This window comes from Sciurus vulgaris (assembly GCF_902686455.1).
Source record: "Sciurus vulgaris genome assembly, chromosome: 11".
Taxonomy (NCBI): Eukaryota; Metazoa; Chordata; class Mammalia; order Rodentia; family Sciuridae; genus Sciurus; species Sciurus vulgaris.
Genome location: NC_136472.1, coordinates 11,522,043 through 11,534,787, shown reverse-complemented (window position 1 = coordinate 11,534,787; position 12,745 = coordinate 11,522,043). Strand labels below are relative to the sequence as shown.

General features: G+C 45.3%; 1 protein-coding gene across 2 annotated transcripts; it reads right to left on the bottom strand.

The window, feature by feature from the left end:
- Positions 1 to 1,962: 1,962 nt before the first annotated feature.
- On the bottom strand, positions 1,963 to 12,648 carry HNRNPUL2 (heterogeneous nuclear ribonucleoprotein U like 2). Of its 2 annotated transcripts, none has more exons than XM_079105122.1 (14): positions 11,366 to 12,648; positions 9,312 to 9,447; positions 8,935 to 9,011; positions 8,602 to 8,741; positions 7,928 to 8,018; positions 7,723 to 7,835; positions 7,240 to 7,503; positions 6,966 to 7,088; positions 6,300 to 6,428; positions 5,648 to 5,816; positions 3,732 to 3,932; positions 2,648 to 2,778; positions 2,282 to 2,389; positions 1,963 to 2,160 (listed from the first exon to the last, which is right to left on the bottom strand). In XM_079105122.1, exons 1-14 carry the CDS (start codon positions 11,901 to 11,903, stop codon positions 2,080 to 2,082), a joined length of 2,301 nt encoding a protein of 766 aa, XP_078961248.1. In that variant the 5' UTR covers positions 11,904 to 12,648; the 3' UTR covers positions 1,963 to 2,079. The 2 variants fall into 2 exon arrangements, with proteins under 2 accessions (XP_078961248.1, XP_078961249.1); XM_079105123.1 differs by having other exon boundaries at positions 2,648 to 2,721; positions 11,366 to 12,644.
- Positions 12,649 to 12,745: the final 97 nt, after the last annotated feature.

Here is a 12,745-nt window from a genome sequence, read left to right as displayed (position 1 = left end):
GCATTAAAACCACCCAGAACAAAACCCTCTGTGGTTTAAGCTTTGTGCCCGTCCCTGAGGACCACCGACTGTAACAAGATGCTGTATGCTGGAGGACTGAGTATCTAAGGGGGCGGGGCAGCCTCTACCTCAGGAAGTTGTTTTCTATGTTAACATAATCTTGCCTTAAGGGGATTTCTTTGGGCTCCAGTTTTTACCTCCTTGCCCTGACACTATGAGCAAAGCTTTCTTAATAATAATAAAAAAGTTCATGCAATCACTTCACCCATTGCCACACGCAAACCCATTTGATGGCACCACAAGGAAGCAGGTGCCAAGAGGAAGGACATCAGTATGAGCTAGGAATCTATCTCCTACCAGCCCCTGTTCCAGCCTGGGTGTCAGAAGTGCTTAAGCAGAAGGGTGTGTCGTGACAGACAGGGATGACTATAGAGGGCCAGAGTCAGGGTCTGCACACCTACAGAAGGGCTCTGCACGGCAGGGATTGTAGAAGAGAGATCAAATCTCAGCACAAAAGTTTAAACAAGAGAACTGCCCAGGTGAGGAAGTGGAAGTGGAGCATTTTCTGATAGCACACCCAGGGTCTCCTCTCACTAGGGAGTGCTGCAGTATGTGGTGTTTGCTGAGTAAGCTTTTGGTTGACACAATGCTGAGCAGGAAGATGAATTAAAACTGAAGCAAAATATTGAAGGAGCATTTCCACAGCCCACCCATATTCTTGAACCCAGCAACCTGCAGCTATTTTGTCAAGAACTGGGAAGGTGTTGGTAAAGTTCACTAAATGATCCCAATTGAAGTCTCTTGGCTAGAGGCCTCTCTGGGGACACACAGGGAAAGCACCCCAGAAGGGATCCTGTTTCAGGAAGTTGAGTAGGGGTGTTCCCTTTCACACACATGTGCACACACATTCACACTCACTCTGCCCAAGTTTCAGCAGCCCCACTGAGCTGCCTCCCACCCCCCTCCCCCCTCTTCTATTCATTCTCTACCTGTGTATCAAAAAAACCAGCAGGGCAGAGCCCTCCGTACTGTATAAAATAGTCGCTATTCTCAGCACCTGGGCCTGGGAGCCCACACCACAGGATTCACCTATATACATATCCTGCTGCAGTGAACAGAGTCCTGCTGCATTTCTGTGAGCTGAAACCCTGAGAAACATTCCTTCTCTCACACTATGAGAGGCAGACACTCACAGATGATTTCAGAGACCGCCTACCTCTCTCAACCTCAGAAGACAGAGACTAGAGACTGGCAAATCACAATCTTCAGGCTGAGGGCTATGACCCCCACTCTCCCCAAAACTTTATGGGAATTCATTAATGGATACATATAGGGGACAAGCTATTCTGCTCTGCAATCTAGAACAGACCCCGTGCCTCCTTGGCCTGGGAATCCTATATAATAGAACCACCCAACTAGAAGTCTCCATGCCTCAGCCAAGCAGGACAAAGGCACAGCAAAGTGGATACTGGGACACTGTGGCCTCCCAGCCCACCGGACCAGATATCCCAAGAGGGAAAGGTCGGTAAAGAAAATACAAACGGTTAGTTGGTGCAAGTGATTGATAAGAGCCAATCGTTTATTTTCACTGCCCCGGTCACAAGCGCTCCCTCTGTCCCCGCTCCTGCCTGCTCCTGCCTGCTATGGAAGGTACTCACACTGCTCCCCTTCTCCCCACACCACGGCACCACTGTCCCTTTCCTGGCTGCCAGTCCAGCTGCCTTAGAATGTCAGAAGGGTGACATTTTCAGTTCTTTTCCTGTCCAACTGCAGGGTATAGAACAGGCAGCCCTAAGTGCTGCTTTCTGCGCAAATGTTTTTTGATTACAAATATCTAACTAGGTTTGAAATGTTTTATAGAATAAGACAATATTCTTTTCAACAAACTTTAAAAAAAATGTACAGTTTTGTTGTTTGTTTCCACCCCCCAACCCCTGCTTGCGTACCCTCCCCCCACCACCCTCCCCGGCAGCTCAGCCCCACCCCGACAGCCCCTGTTTTCCTTGGTTGTGTTTTGGGGGGTGCCTGGCACCCCCAGAGATTCAGCTTCGTGGCTGACAGGCATCAACAGCAGGGGCTTCACCGATACCCTTGGTAACCGTAGTAGTTCCTGTAGTATCGGTCTCTGTCCTGGGGGTGGTGGTAGTAGTAATTCTGCCACTAGAAGAGAGGGGAAACCCCATTACTTGGAGCCAGAGCTGGTTGAGCACGAGGGAGCACAATACTCATCCTTCTGGTCCTGTCCCCGCTCACCCTCTATCTATCCCAAGAAGATACTCACATCCCGACCGTATTGGCCGTAAAAGTCTCTGTATCTGTTGTACTCATAATCTCGCCCATAGAATCGATCGTAGTCTCCCCTGTATCGATCATAGAAATTACGGTAACCCTAAGAAAGGAGAGAGGAGTAAAGATTTATGAGTTTTCAGCAGCAGCATGACCACCGTTACCCGCTCTTAAACATCTCTTCTTAGTTTGACATTATAAATACAGTAAATACTTTTCCCAGGATAAATTCTCCCAGATAAACACATTAAATGGCAAAACCCTAAGCCCTGAGAAAACAGCCCAAACCCCTCTGCTCCCCCAAGCCAATAGGAATGGCTATCACAGCCAGAGGGAAGAGCAGAAGGAGAGCTGCACTCACCCCTCTGTTTCCAGACTGCCCCCAGTACTGCTGCCCGTAGGCCCGGTTGTCGTAGCCTCGGCGCTGCCCGCCCACTGGAAGAGAAATGGAGAGCGCGCTCAGACAGCTGGCATGGGGTCCTGGCTCCACATCTGAGTAGAAATCAAAAAGGTGGAGCCAAAGGCAATTCTGGGAGAATAGGAAGCCTGCTTCTGCCAGGCTCACACAATGTTAATTAGAGCACCAGCCAGGATCTTTAAAAAAGTCTGAGGGTGGGGAGGGCAGAGGAATCAGAGACACAAGAAAACCAAGCCACCTGCTTTTGAAGCTCCCCAATTCCTGCAAAGCATTTAAGATGGCAAAAGGATACATGGCAGAGTTAGAAACACAAGTAAAAACTGCCATTTGTAAGTCACAGACTCAGCCTTGGAAGCCCCAAGATATCATATAACTCAGACCCATCGTTTTATACAAAGGCAATAAAGTCTATACGATACATTTCTTCTTGAGGGTGGGAACTGTTCCTAGTGTCCAGCATGTAGCAGGCACTTAAAACTTCTGTTGACTTATAGTTACATACACACACACACACACACACACAAATTTTTAAAGAGCAATGAATGCACAATGTATATTTAGATGATAAAACTAGACATTCAGTGGGAAAATTTCATTAATAGCCTAGCTTGCTTTGTAACCTCACAAAACTATCAAATAATGCATTCACTTTCTGATCTATACAGCTGGGTTGATCCAAAAGACAAAGCAGCAAAAAAACTTATGTTGAGAATCAAAATTTCACTGCACCAATCCTTCTAACACACCAACAGAGTGGAGAACCCATGTTAATGTGAAAACTAGACAGACCAGAAGGCACAGCAAGTACTGCTTTTCAGAGCAAGTTTTGTTGAAAAGTAATTTTTTGTTGAAGGATTACGGAAAAAGCTTAAGCTGGAAGTAAATGACATAGGAAGAAATAAGTTCCATAAAGAAGGCAATTCCTTATTGTTAACTTGTCTTGGTTTCCTGGCCTTTCATGAGGGTCTTGGTGTATTCAGCACAAAGGACAGACTGAGGTTGGGTGCTGGCAGGTCCCAGGACTCACCATAGCCTTGGCCTCGGCTTCGGTTCTGCCGGTTACGCTTGTTCCGGTTGTTTCGGCGGTTTGTCCGCTTCTCGGAGGGGGGCAGCAGCTTTCTTGCCTCCTCCTTGTACTTAGTGACAATGGGCTGAGCTTCCTCCTTCTCCAGCTCCCCATATGTCACCTCATCCATATAATCGCATTTTTCAGGCAGAGAGAAGTTGGCTATAAGAGTAAGAGAGAAGCTTGTGGGCCTGAAAAGTGCATAGATGGGTAAGAACTCATTATGAAAATTTTACTACAGGAAGCATAAGACTTTCTAAGCCTCATCTAGTAATGAACAAAAACATGCTGGGATCATACCCACTCACACTTAAATAATCAAATTAACTTTCTCTTCCCTAAGTTTTCCCTATATTCTATCAGTACCAGGCAGAGTTATCTGTCAATAGTAGACGTACAAGTTCTCAAGTGATCTGTAACAAATCTGTAGTGAACTAATTACAGTTTCTATTCAGGACAGAAGTTAACAGAGGCTAAAAGTAACTGAGAACGTTTTGGTGTTAGATAGGATGCTAAGAGAACATTTTAAAGGACACTCAAGCCCAAAACAATCTATTCATCTATATTAAAACAGAAAACAAGAGTACAAAGGCTCTCATTTACCACCTGTGCAAGATTGGAAAGCACATTTACCAGTCTCTGGACATTAAGTTCATAGGCTAAGTTTGAGTAGAATTCATTTCAACAGGAATCTCATGATATTTAAGAAAATCCAGTTAGCCCTGTTTTATAAAACAACTAAATTCCTAGGATTGCTGACTATCAGTTATGCTCTGGCATAGTTCATTCTGTATAAACTTGAATGATCTGGCCCATCAATGTGTGCACTAGTTTCTATGGCTGGAAATTATCAGAATATAAAGGGCCAGCAGTTGACAGGACAGTGAGGCCATCAACTGAAGACAGGAAGGGAAAAATCACAATCCTAAGCAAACAGTAGGAAGTGTGGTCAATCAAAATAGCTAGGGCTGCCTTGTGTGGACCTGGCTCTCAGGTTTTGTAATACATTAATCATTTCATCCAATACCAAAAAAAAAAAAAAAAAAAAAAAAAAAAAAACAGTTGGGCGCAGAAGCACATGCTTATAATTGCAACAACTCAGGAGGCTGAGGCAAGAGAATGTTAAGTTTGAGGCTGACCTCTGCAATTTTGTGAGACACTCTCAAAATAAAAAATAGAAAGGGCTGGGAATGCAGCTGAGTGCCCCTGGGTTCAATACCCAGGACTACAAAACAAAAAACCAAGCCCTGCCCATACGGGAAGAAAAAAAAAAAAAAAAAAAAAAAAAAAGCAAAAAGTAAATGAACAACAAAATGTAAGCCTAATGATACCAGAAGTCAAGATACTCCAATCACTACTTTTTAATCAGAACCATAACAACCCTCCTCCCTCTCCATGGAATACAAATTCCAGGAAGGCAGAGTTTTGTTTCATATGGTATTTTCTTATGCCTAGGACTGTGCTGGACAAATAGTAGACATGCCATAAGTATTTACTTCATTAATAGCTGACTCAAAGAACTCTTAAATTTATTATTATTTTTTTCTGTGGTGCTGGGATGGAACCCAAGGCCATGTGCATGCTAGGTGAGCACTCTACCACTCAACTGCATTCCCAGTCCTTCCATGAGTTTTAATTATCCTATTATCTATTACCATTTCCCCCATTTTGTATCTAATGCAAAATGAGTCAAGTGATTACTGCTTCTCTATTTACTCTATTCATTCATTTATTTACAAGTGCTCACATCCATTAAGTTTCACTTTAGATTTATACTTCAGATATGGAGAATCACTCCTGATGCTAAAAGATCCCAATACAGTATGCACTGTATTATAAGTTAGGGTCAGGATCCCTAACTTATAATTTTAGCCCACCTTTCATCTCTAGCATTATAGACTCAGGCACATCATCTCCCTCCACTTCCTTCCGCAATTCCAGCCTCTTCTTCCAATCTTCCTCATTAGGGACAACCACTACCACTTTCCGGGAGAAGGTCTTGAACAGCAATAGCTTCCGCCGCTGGCCAGAGTTGTACACATTACACTAGAATCAGGAGGAATAACAGATGTTTAGGAATTAAAACCACCACAACTTCAACGAAATCAAGTTAGATCTCCTTTAATTTTCTAAGTTCTATGTGACTGATACTATCTTATTCTGCACATCAGGAAAACTACGGTTCAGGTAAGGTTGAGACTTGTCCAAAGATCACAAATCTAGTAAGTGATGGAGTGATGAACTCAAAAGAACTCTAGTTCTCTTTCCATTGCATCTATTACATAGGTCCACATATTCTCAGACAAAAAACACTAATTTGGGATACTTCTATCAAGTTCCACAAACCTTAAAACCATAACTCACAACCAGTTGGTCACATTAGATAACCCAATTCTGCTCCTTAATTTAGTTTCTCTATATATGCATCCCACTTTGACTATAAACAGCTTCATCAACTTAACTGGGTGCCAAATTTTAATCTTTGGGTCTTCTATAAAATCACAGTTCTTCTGAATGTTTGAACAATACCTGATCAAGAATGAAGTTCCTTTTTGTCCGGGAAGCTATCTGGACCAGCTTACTAAGGCACTGGGAAGCTTGCTGAACTAAAAGGTCTCGGCTTTTAGGGTCCATCTCTGGCTCCTCGAGCCCCTTCATCTGGTAAGCATGAGGGAAGGCAAGAGGAAAGCAAGAAGTTAAAGCCCAAGTTACTATCACTGCTTTAAATGCTACATCTACTACATTGATTTGTTCCTCTCTGTTATAAGAATGCTATTTCTAGTCAACCTGGATGACATGTTTCAGATTTCACCTTCTTTCAGAGATTTAACAACACAGCAGAGAAAAAATTTTATTCATTTAAAACACATACAGCGAGGTGAAGTAGTGCACATCTGTAATCCCAGTACCTCAGAAGGCTGAGGCAGCAGGATTGCAAGTTCAAGGCTGGTCTCAAAACATAAAAGAAAAAAAAGGGGGCGGGGCCTGGGGATGTTATTCAGTGTTGTTCCTGGGTATAATCCCCATTACCCCAAATAAATGAACAGTCAAAGATCACCACCCCATACACGGAAAATCTTACTTGGGGACCCTTGATCTCAGATACTTCAAAGACCAACACTTCATTGAGAACAGGTTGAGTTTACTGGCACCCCCAAAGCATATAGGATATCTGATTAATCCCCAACAACTCACCCTCATTTGATTAAGCACAGTCTCAGCTCCCAGGACATTGTATCTTTTCTCAGGGTTTTCTTTCGCGTATTTCAGTGCCCACTGGGTCTTTCCAGATCCAGGTAGCCCCACCATCAGAATCACCTACAAGTAAATAGAACCAGAAATGCAATGAAATGCAGGTCATTTTTATAAAATCCAATTTAAGAACATCCACCTGAAACCAGTTCAGTAATACCTAGAGAAAAGACCTAGCATTACAGATTCATAGGTCTGTGCATAGTATTTGGCATACCTCACACTCCTCTATGGTCTTGGGAGGGACTGCAGTGCGCACACGCTCCTCAACAGGCACAGCATGAATAAACACATACTCTTCTGGTGGTGGGAAGAAGGGCTCCTCCTTCTGACCAAAGTTTAATTCTACAACACAATTTTTGCAGAGGACATGGGGTAGAAGAGCCCGGTCCGCCAGGGATTCCTTGTTGATCCGGAATGCCACACCTAGGTCTTCTCCATTCTTGGAGAAAGAAAGTTCTACTTCTTCAGTCTCAAAATTCTATAAGAACAAAAGACATGAGAACTTAGGGGTAACTAGGTTTGAGGTTGATTAAATCTTATCCTTTAATCTTTTTGACACTCAGACTACTACACAACATAAACTAAAAAAGCAGTGCATCAACACATAAAAGGTAACAGTTGATGGGAAGCACAGTTGGATTTCTAGGGCCCTTTATCCACCCCTTGCTGTGAATCTACAACTTTCAGGAATACTTACAGCAAAACAGCCAATGACATCATTCTCCCCAAAAGTCTGGCCAAATTCCTCAAACTGCCCATTATCTGCCTTGAGTCCCCGTCCATCAAAACCATAAGAGAATTCATCCTCACCTAGAACAGTCAACAAATCAGTTATCCCCAAAGTTCCCAGACTAAGCAATATGGTAGCAAACACAAGCAAGGTAGTTACAAAATAACATTACCGAGTTGTGGACGCGAAAAATCAATAGACCACCCAACTCGAAGAAGAGAAACCTCTGTGCAGCCTTCTTTCATTGGGAGATTCTGGGTTACCTGGCCAAGTCAGAAAAGGAATTCTTAGATACTCTGACTGAGGAGCAAAGTCTGAGTTAGAAAGACACTTTTTTTTTTTTTTTTTTGGTACCAAGGACTTAACTCAGGGTCATTCAAACACTGAGTCACACCCCCAGCCTCACTTTGTATTTTATTTATAGATAGGGTCTCACAAAGTTGCTTAGTGCTCACTGTTGCTGAGGCTGGCTTTGAATTTGTGATTCTCCTGCCTCAGGCTCTTGAGCTGCTGGAATTACAGATGTGCGCCACCGCACCCAAGGCACTCTACTACTGAGGCATATCCTCATCCCCCCCACCCCCCCAGACAGGGTCTCAACAGGTTGCTGAGGCTGACCTTGAACTTGTGATCCTCCTGCCTCAGCCTCCCAAGTCACTGAGATTACAGGCATGTGCCACCATGCCCATCTTAAAAGACAATTTTTATACAAACTAAAACAACAACTTTCACAACTTGATATTAGACTTTCACTGGCTTTAAACCAAAGCTATGGAGGATAATCTCTTTGACACTAGATAGTTTAATGAATAAATTAATAAATGAATGGTCCCAATGAGCCATTACCTTGGCCTCAAAGCAGACTTTTCCCTTTGTAACTCCATAAGTACTCCTTGCCCCAGACCAAAGAGTGGGGAACTTCTCTGAGAACAGTGGCTGCCCTCCATAGCGGTCTTTGCTTACTTGAAAATGGAGATCCGAGGTATCTATTAAGAAAAAAAAGATTGAATTGGTTTACTGTAACACCTAACACATGATAGCCACCAAAAGAGTACAAATATACCCAGTTGTCAAGAATGGATACAAAGTCTCTTAGAATTTGTTGGCCATCAAGTTTAAATCTCCAAGATCATTTTTAGGAGATAAGTTAAAACCCCCATCTATCTGCCTTAGACATACATGTGTCCAGGTTCACAAGAGTTTGATCTTCTTCCTCATCTTTTGCCTCTTCTTCAGGAGGTGGTGGAGACTTTGAGCTATGTACAGGGGAGAAAAGCAAATACAATGTAACCAAAGTTCTGTTCTTTGAGGGGTGTCTGCAGGACATTATGTCCATTTTCAACTTTCAGTGAATATCAAATCCCAGCAGACAGCTTCTTTCAACAAATCAGAAAGGGCAATAGGAGCTTCTATGGTAGATTCAATCTAAAAAACTTATGCCTACAAAAACCTATTCCATTTTTAATCCACCCCTCCTTCCAGACTCTCCAATCAACACCGGGTATACCAAAATCAGAGCAGACACTCCCTTCAAGGAAAGGGACTGTTTCCCTCACCGGCTGTGGTAAGCCTCCTCTCGGAATTCATAGTAAGCTCGGCCATGTTCATCCTTCTCATCCCGCTGTCTCTTTACCCCCCGCCGCTCACCATCTGAGCCTGCTGGTTTTGACTTTTCACTATCTTGATCATCTCCTACAAAAAGGAGGGAAAGAAAATCAGCAGTTTTCATACTGGAGTGTAGAATAAGCTCAGACCAATAGAAACTAAAGGGGATCTGAGGATCTGTCTAATCAAAATAGTCAGGTTATTCCCACTGCATCCCTAGAACACTTTATTTTCAAAGATTATTTTCCTGTCATTGGTTGGAATTTTACGGTGGGGGAAGGAGGACATTATGGACTAATTACAGTCAAGGAGGAGATAAAAATTGGACAATTTTTGCATTCTAAATTTATCTGCTTAAATCAGGTCAAACTTGCACATTTCCCCATTAATAAGACACACAATAAAATACTTCTAGATGTTTAAAAAACCTTCAGGTTAATTTAATTTCAATTCTTACCAGATTAGAAGGTAGGAACTTAATATTTTCCCACAGGTTCATGGTACAAATGGCTCAAATTTTAAAAAGTTTGTCTTTCCTGAATTAAAAGGCACAGCTGCTCATGGCTTACTTATACAGCAAGTGAACTCAAGTACATAATATAGCTATATTTTTAATCAAGGATCTTTTTTACGGAAGGTTGCAAGAGCAAACCATCGAGTCACAAGAGACCCATAAATAATACTGCATCTTTATTGCAGGTAATTTGGGGGAGAAAGGTGTTGTTACATATTTAGCAACATCCTTTACAAAAGGGGAGGGTGGACAGTTTTTTCTTTAGGCTTCTGTATTGTGCAACACTAAGGTTTTTATTTATTTAGTTTTGTGGTGTGAGGATCAAACCCAGAGCCTCCTCCATACTAGGCAAACCCTTTACCTCTGACCTACACTTAAAGCCTAAGAAAACTTTTAATAATTTTTTAAAAGCAATTTTTTATCCAATGTTTTTTATGTGCGGAGTACACAGAAGTCAAAGGTTATGTAATGTGATTTTTGTTCCAGAACATCCAACAGAAAATCTGCAAGGTGCATGTGATTGTTGTAAAATAGGTTCCAAATATACCATGGTAACTTGGTAGCAGTCTAAAAACATTTTAAGGCAACTCACTTTATAGTAAGACTTGGAAAAAGCTCTAGCTTCCCTCCCTGATAGATACTGTTATGGATCAACTCTATCCATCCAATCACTTCAAAAGGAGAAAGGTCACTAACTCTCTGTGGAGTCTCTTCCACCAGGTTACTCAAGGGACCACCAGAACCTCAATCATTTCAATCCAGGAAGTCAGGAACTTAAAACGTAAAAGTCTAGTGCAACTGTACAGTAAATCTACAAATATTACCATTTGCTGACAAAGACAATTAAAATTTAGTCCTAAGAATACAGGCAAAGTAAATGCCCTAGTCAAGTGACTTGTTTCAAATGCACGAGATTAAAACTTTCTCCACTAGTTAACTATTAAGCTCAACGTGCTCACACTAGAGGCTGTTCCCTTCTGCTCAAGCAAGGAGCAAGGTTAAGTATCCAGATTCTCTGTGTGGATCAAGCTCTACCAACATGCTTTTGACAGAGGACTTTGACGACTCCATTTATTGCTTAATATTTTGACAGTGAGAAAGTCAACAGTCTGCCCAAAGGCCTAAGCCTGCAACCACCAGTCAATGGTCCCAATTCCTCGGGTAAGAAAAAGGGAACACTGGGACAGATTGCTCCACAGGTAGCTCCCAAGCAGTTCCCAGGCAAAATAACTGCTTCCATCCATTAGTACTAAGGAATCAAGTTAGGCTGGAAGCTAACCTCCCACAAACAGTGGAGCCACAGAAACTACCAGACCACTCAGAAAGATGTGCAGAGGAGAGAGACCACCATCCCTAGGGAGTATATAAAACAGAGTCGGGAACCGTGCACTTTCAGTTAAGTGGGAACAAGGGATCGGACGCGATGCAGGGCGAGGTGCTGGATCAGGGATGCACCCGGCAGGTTGGAGTCGGGCACCGCAAGCTCCTCACCCTGTTCCTCCGCGGCTTTGTCAGCCGGAGCCTCGGATCCCGGCGTCTCGTCCCCGCTCCGCTCCTCGGGCTCTTCTTCCTCTCCTTTGCCGGTGCCCTGCTCTTCGCCACCATTTACGCCACCTGACCCGGCGGTGGCCTCTGCCGGCTTCTCCGAAGCATCGGGCTCGGCCGCGGCCTCCATGGCTGCCGCCTCCGGGGGCTCTGGCGGCGGCTGCGCGGCCTGGCCCGAGGCTTGAGCAGGGGGTGGCTCCTCGTCCTCGTCCTCAAGCAGCGCCTCCTCGTCCTCCTCCTCCTCTTCTTCGTCCTCCTCCTCGTCTCCGCCCGGGCCGCCGCCCGGCGCGGCCACGGGCCGAGGCTCCGCCTTGCAGGCCCCGCCGGGCCCGGCCCCGCCACCGCCAGCCTCGTCCTCGAGCATCTCGGCGTCCAGCGCCTCCTGCAGCCGCTGCGCCAGATCCATTTTGAGGCCGCGCGAGTCCAGGCCCCGCCGCTGCAGCTCAGACCGCAGCTCGGTCACTTTCAGCCGCTTCACCTCCATCGCCGCCGCCGCCTCCTCCGCCTCCCGCCGCCTCCTCCCCTGCGAACCGTCGACCGAGCCCGACCGCGCAGGCGCCGCCGCCGCCGCCCGCCTCCGCCTCACGCGCCAGCACTGGGCCCGCGCGAGCGAGCGCACGCACGCACGCAGTGGCGGAGGCCGCGCAGTCCCCGCTGCGTAGTGTTTGTGTCGCCTTCTTCCTCCCCTCCCCCTTTCGGCTCAAGGAGCCCAAAACAGCGCAACAGGGAGCAGCTTTCCTTCCAGCCCTTCGGTTTCCTTACCGCGGGCGGGCGCGCGCCGAGGACGACGGAGTTCCCTTCCTCCTCCTCCTCCTCCCGCCCCTCTCGCTCCCTGGGCCAATCAGCACCGGTGGTTTTACCGCGCAGCCGCAGCAGGGTCTTAGACGAGCAAGGCTGGCTGCGGATCAAGTGCCTCGTAGCACGGAAGCGTGTGCGCGCCCGTCTTTCCGTACTTCAGCCAAGGGTTTGCGCAGCCGCTCGGAACTCCCCTATGCGCCCCTCCAACCCTCTCACCACTCGTACTCCAGGTTCACTTCCAGTCGCCGCGGCCTCTTAGTTCTGGTTGCTTGGCGGCTTATCTTCCTTACTCTCGTGTAGGCAGCAGCGTCTTGACAGTAACAAGAAGCTGGAAAGGAAGTTGTTGCAACATGAAAGCAGTTGTTTTAGCCACTAGTAGGCAAAAGCCTCTCCAGAACCAAGGAATACCCTAACCCCTGGCCTTCCTTTTCTCTGAACGTCTCAACTTCTACCTAGCAACAGACTCCCTGTCCCCGCCTTATATCTCCCTCATTGGCCTGCTTGAATCGTCGTCTGCCCCTCTGATTG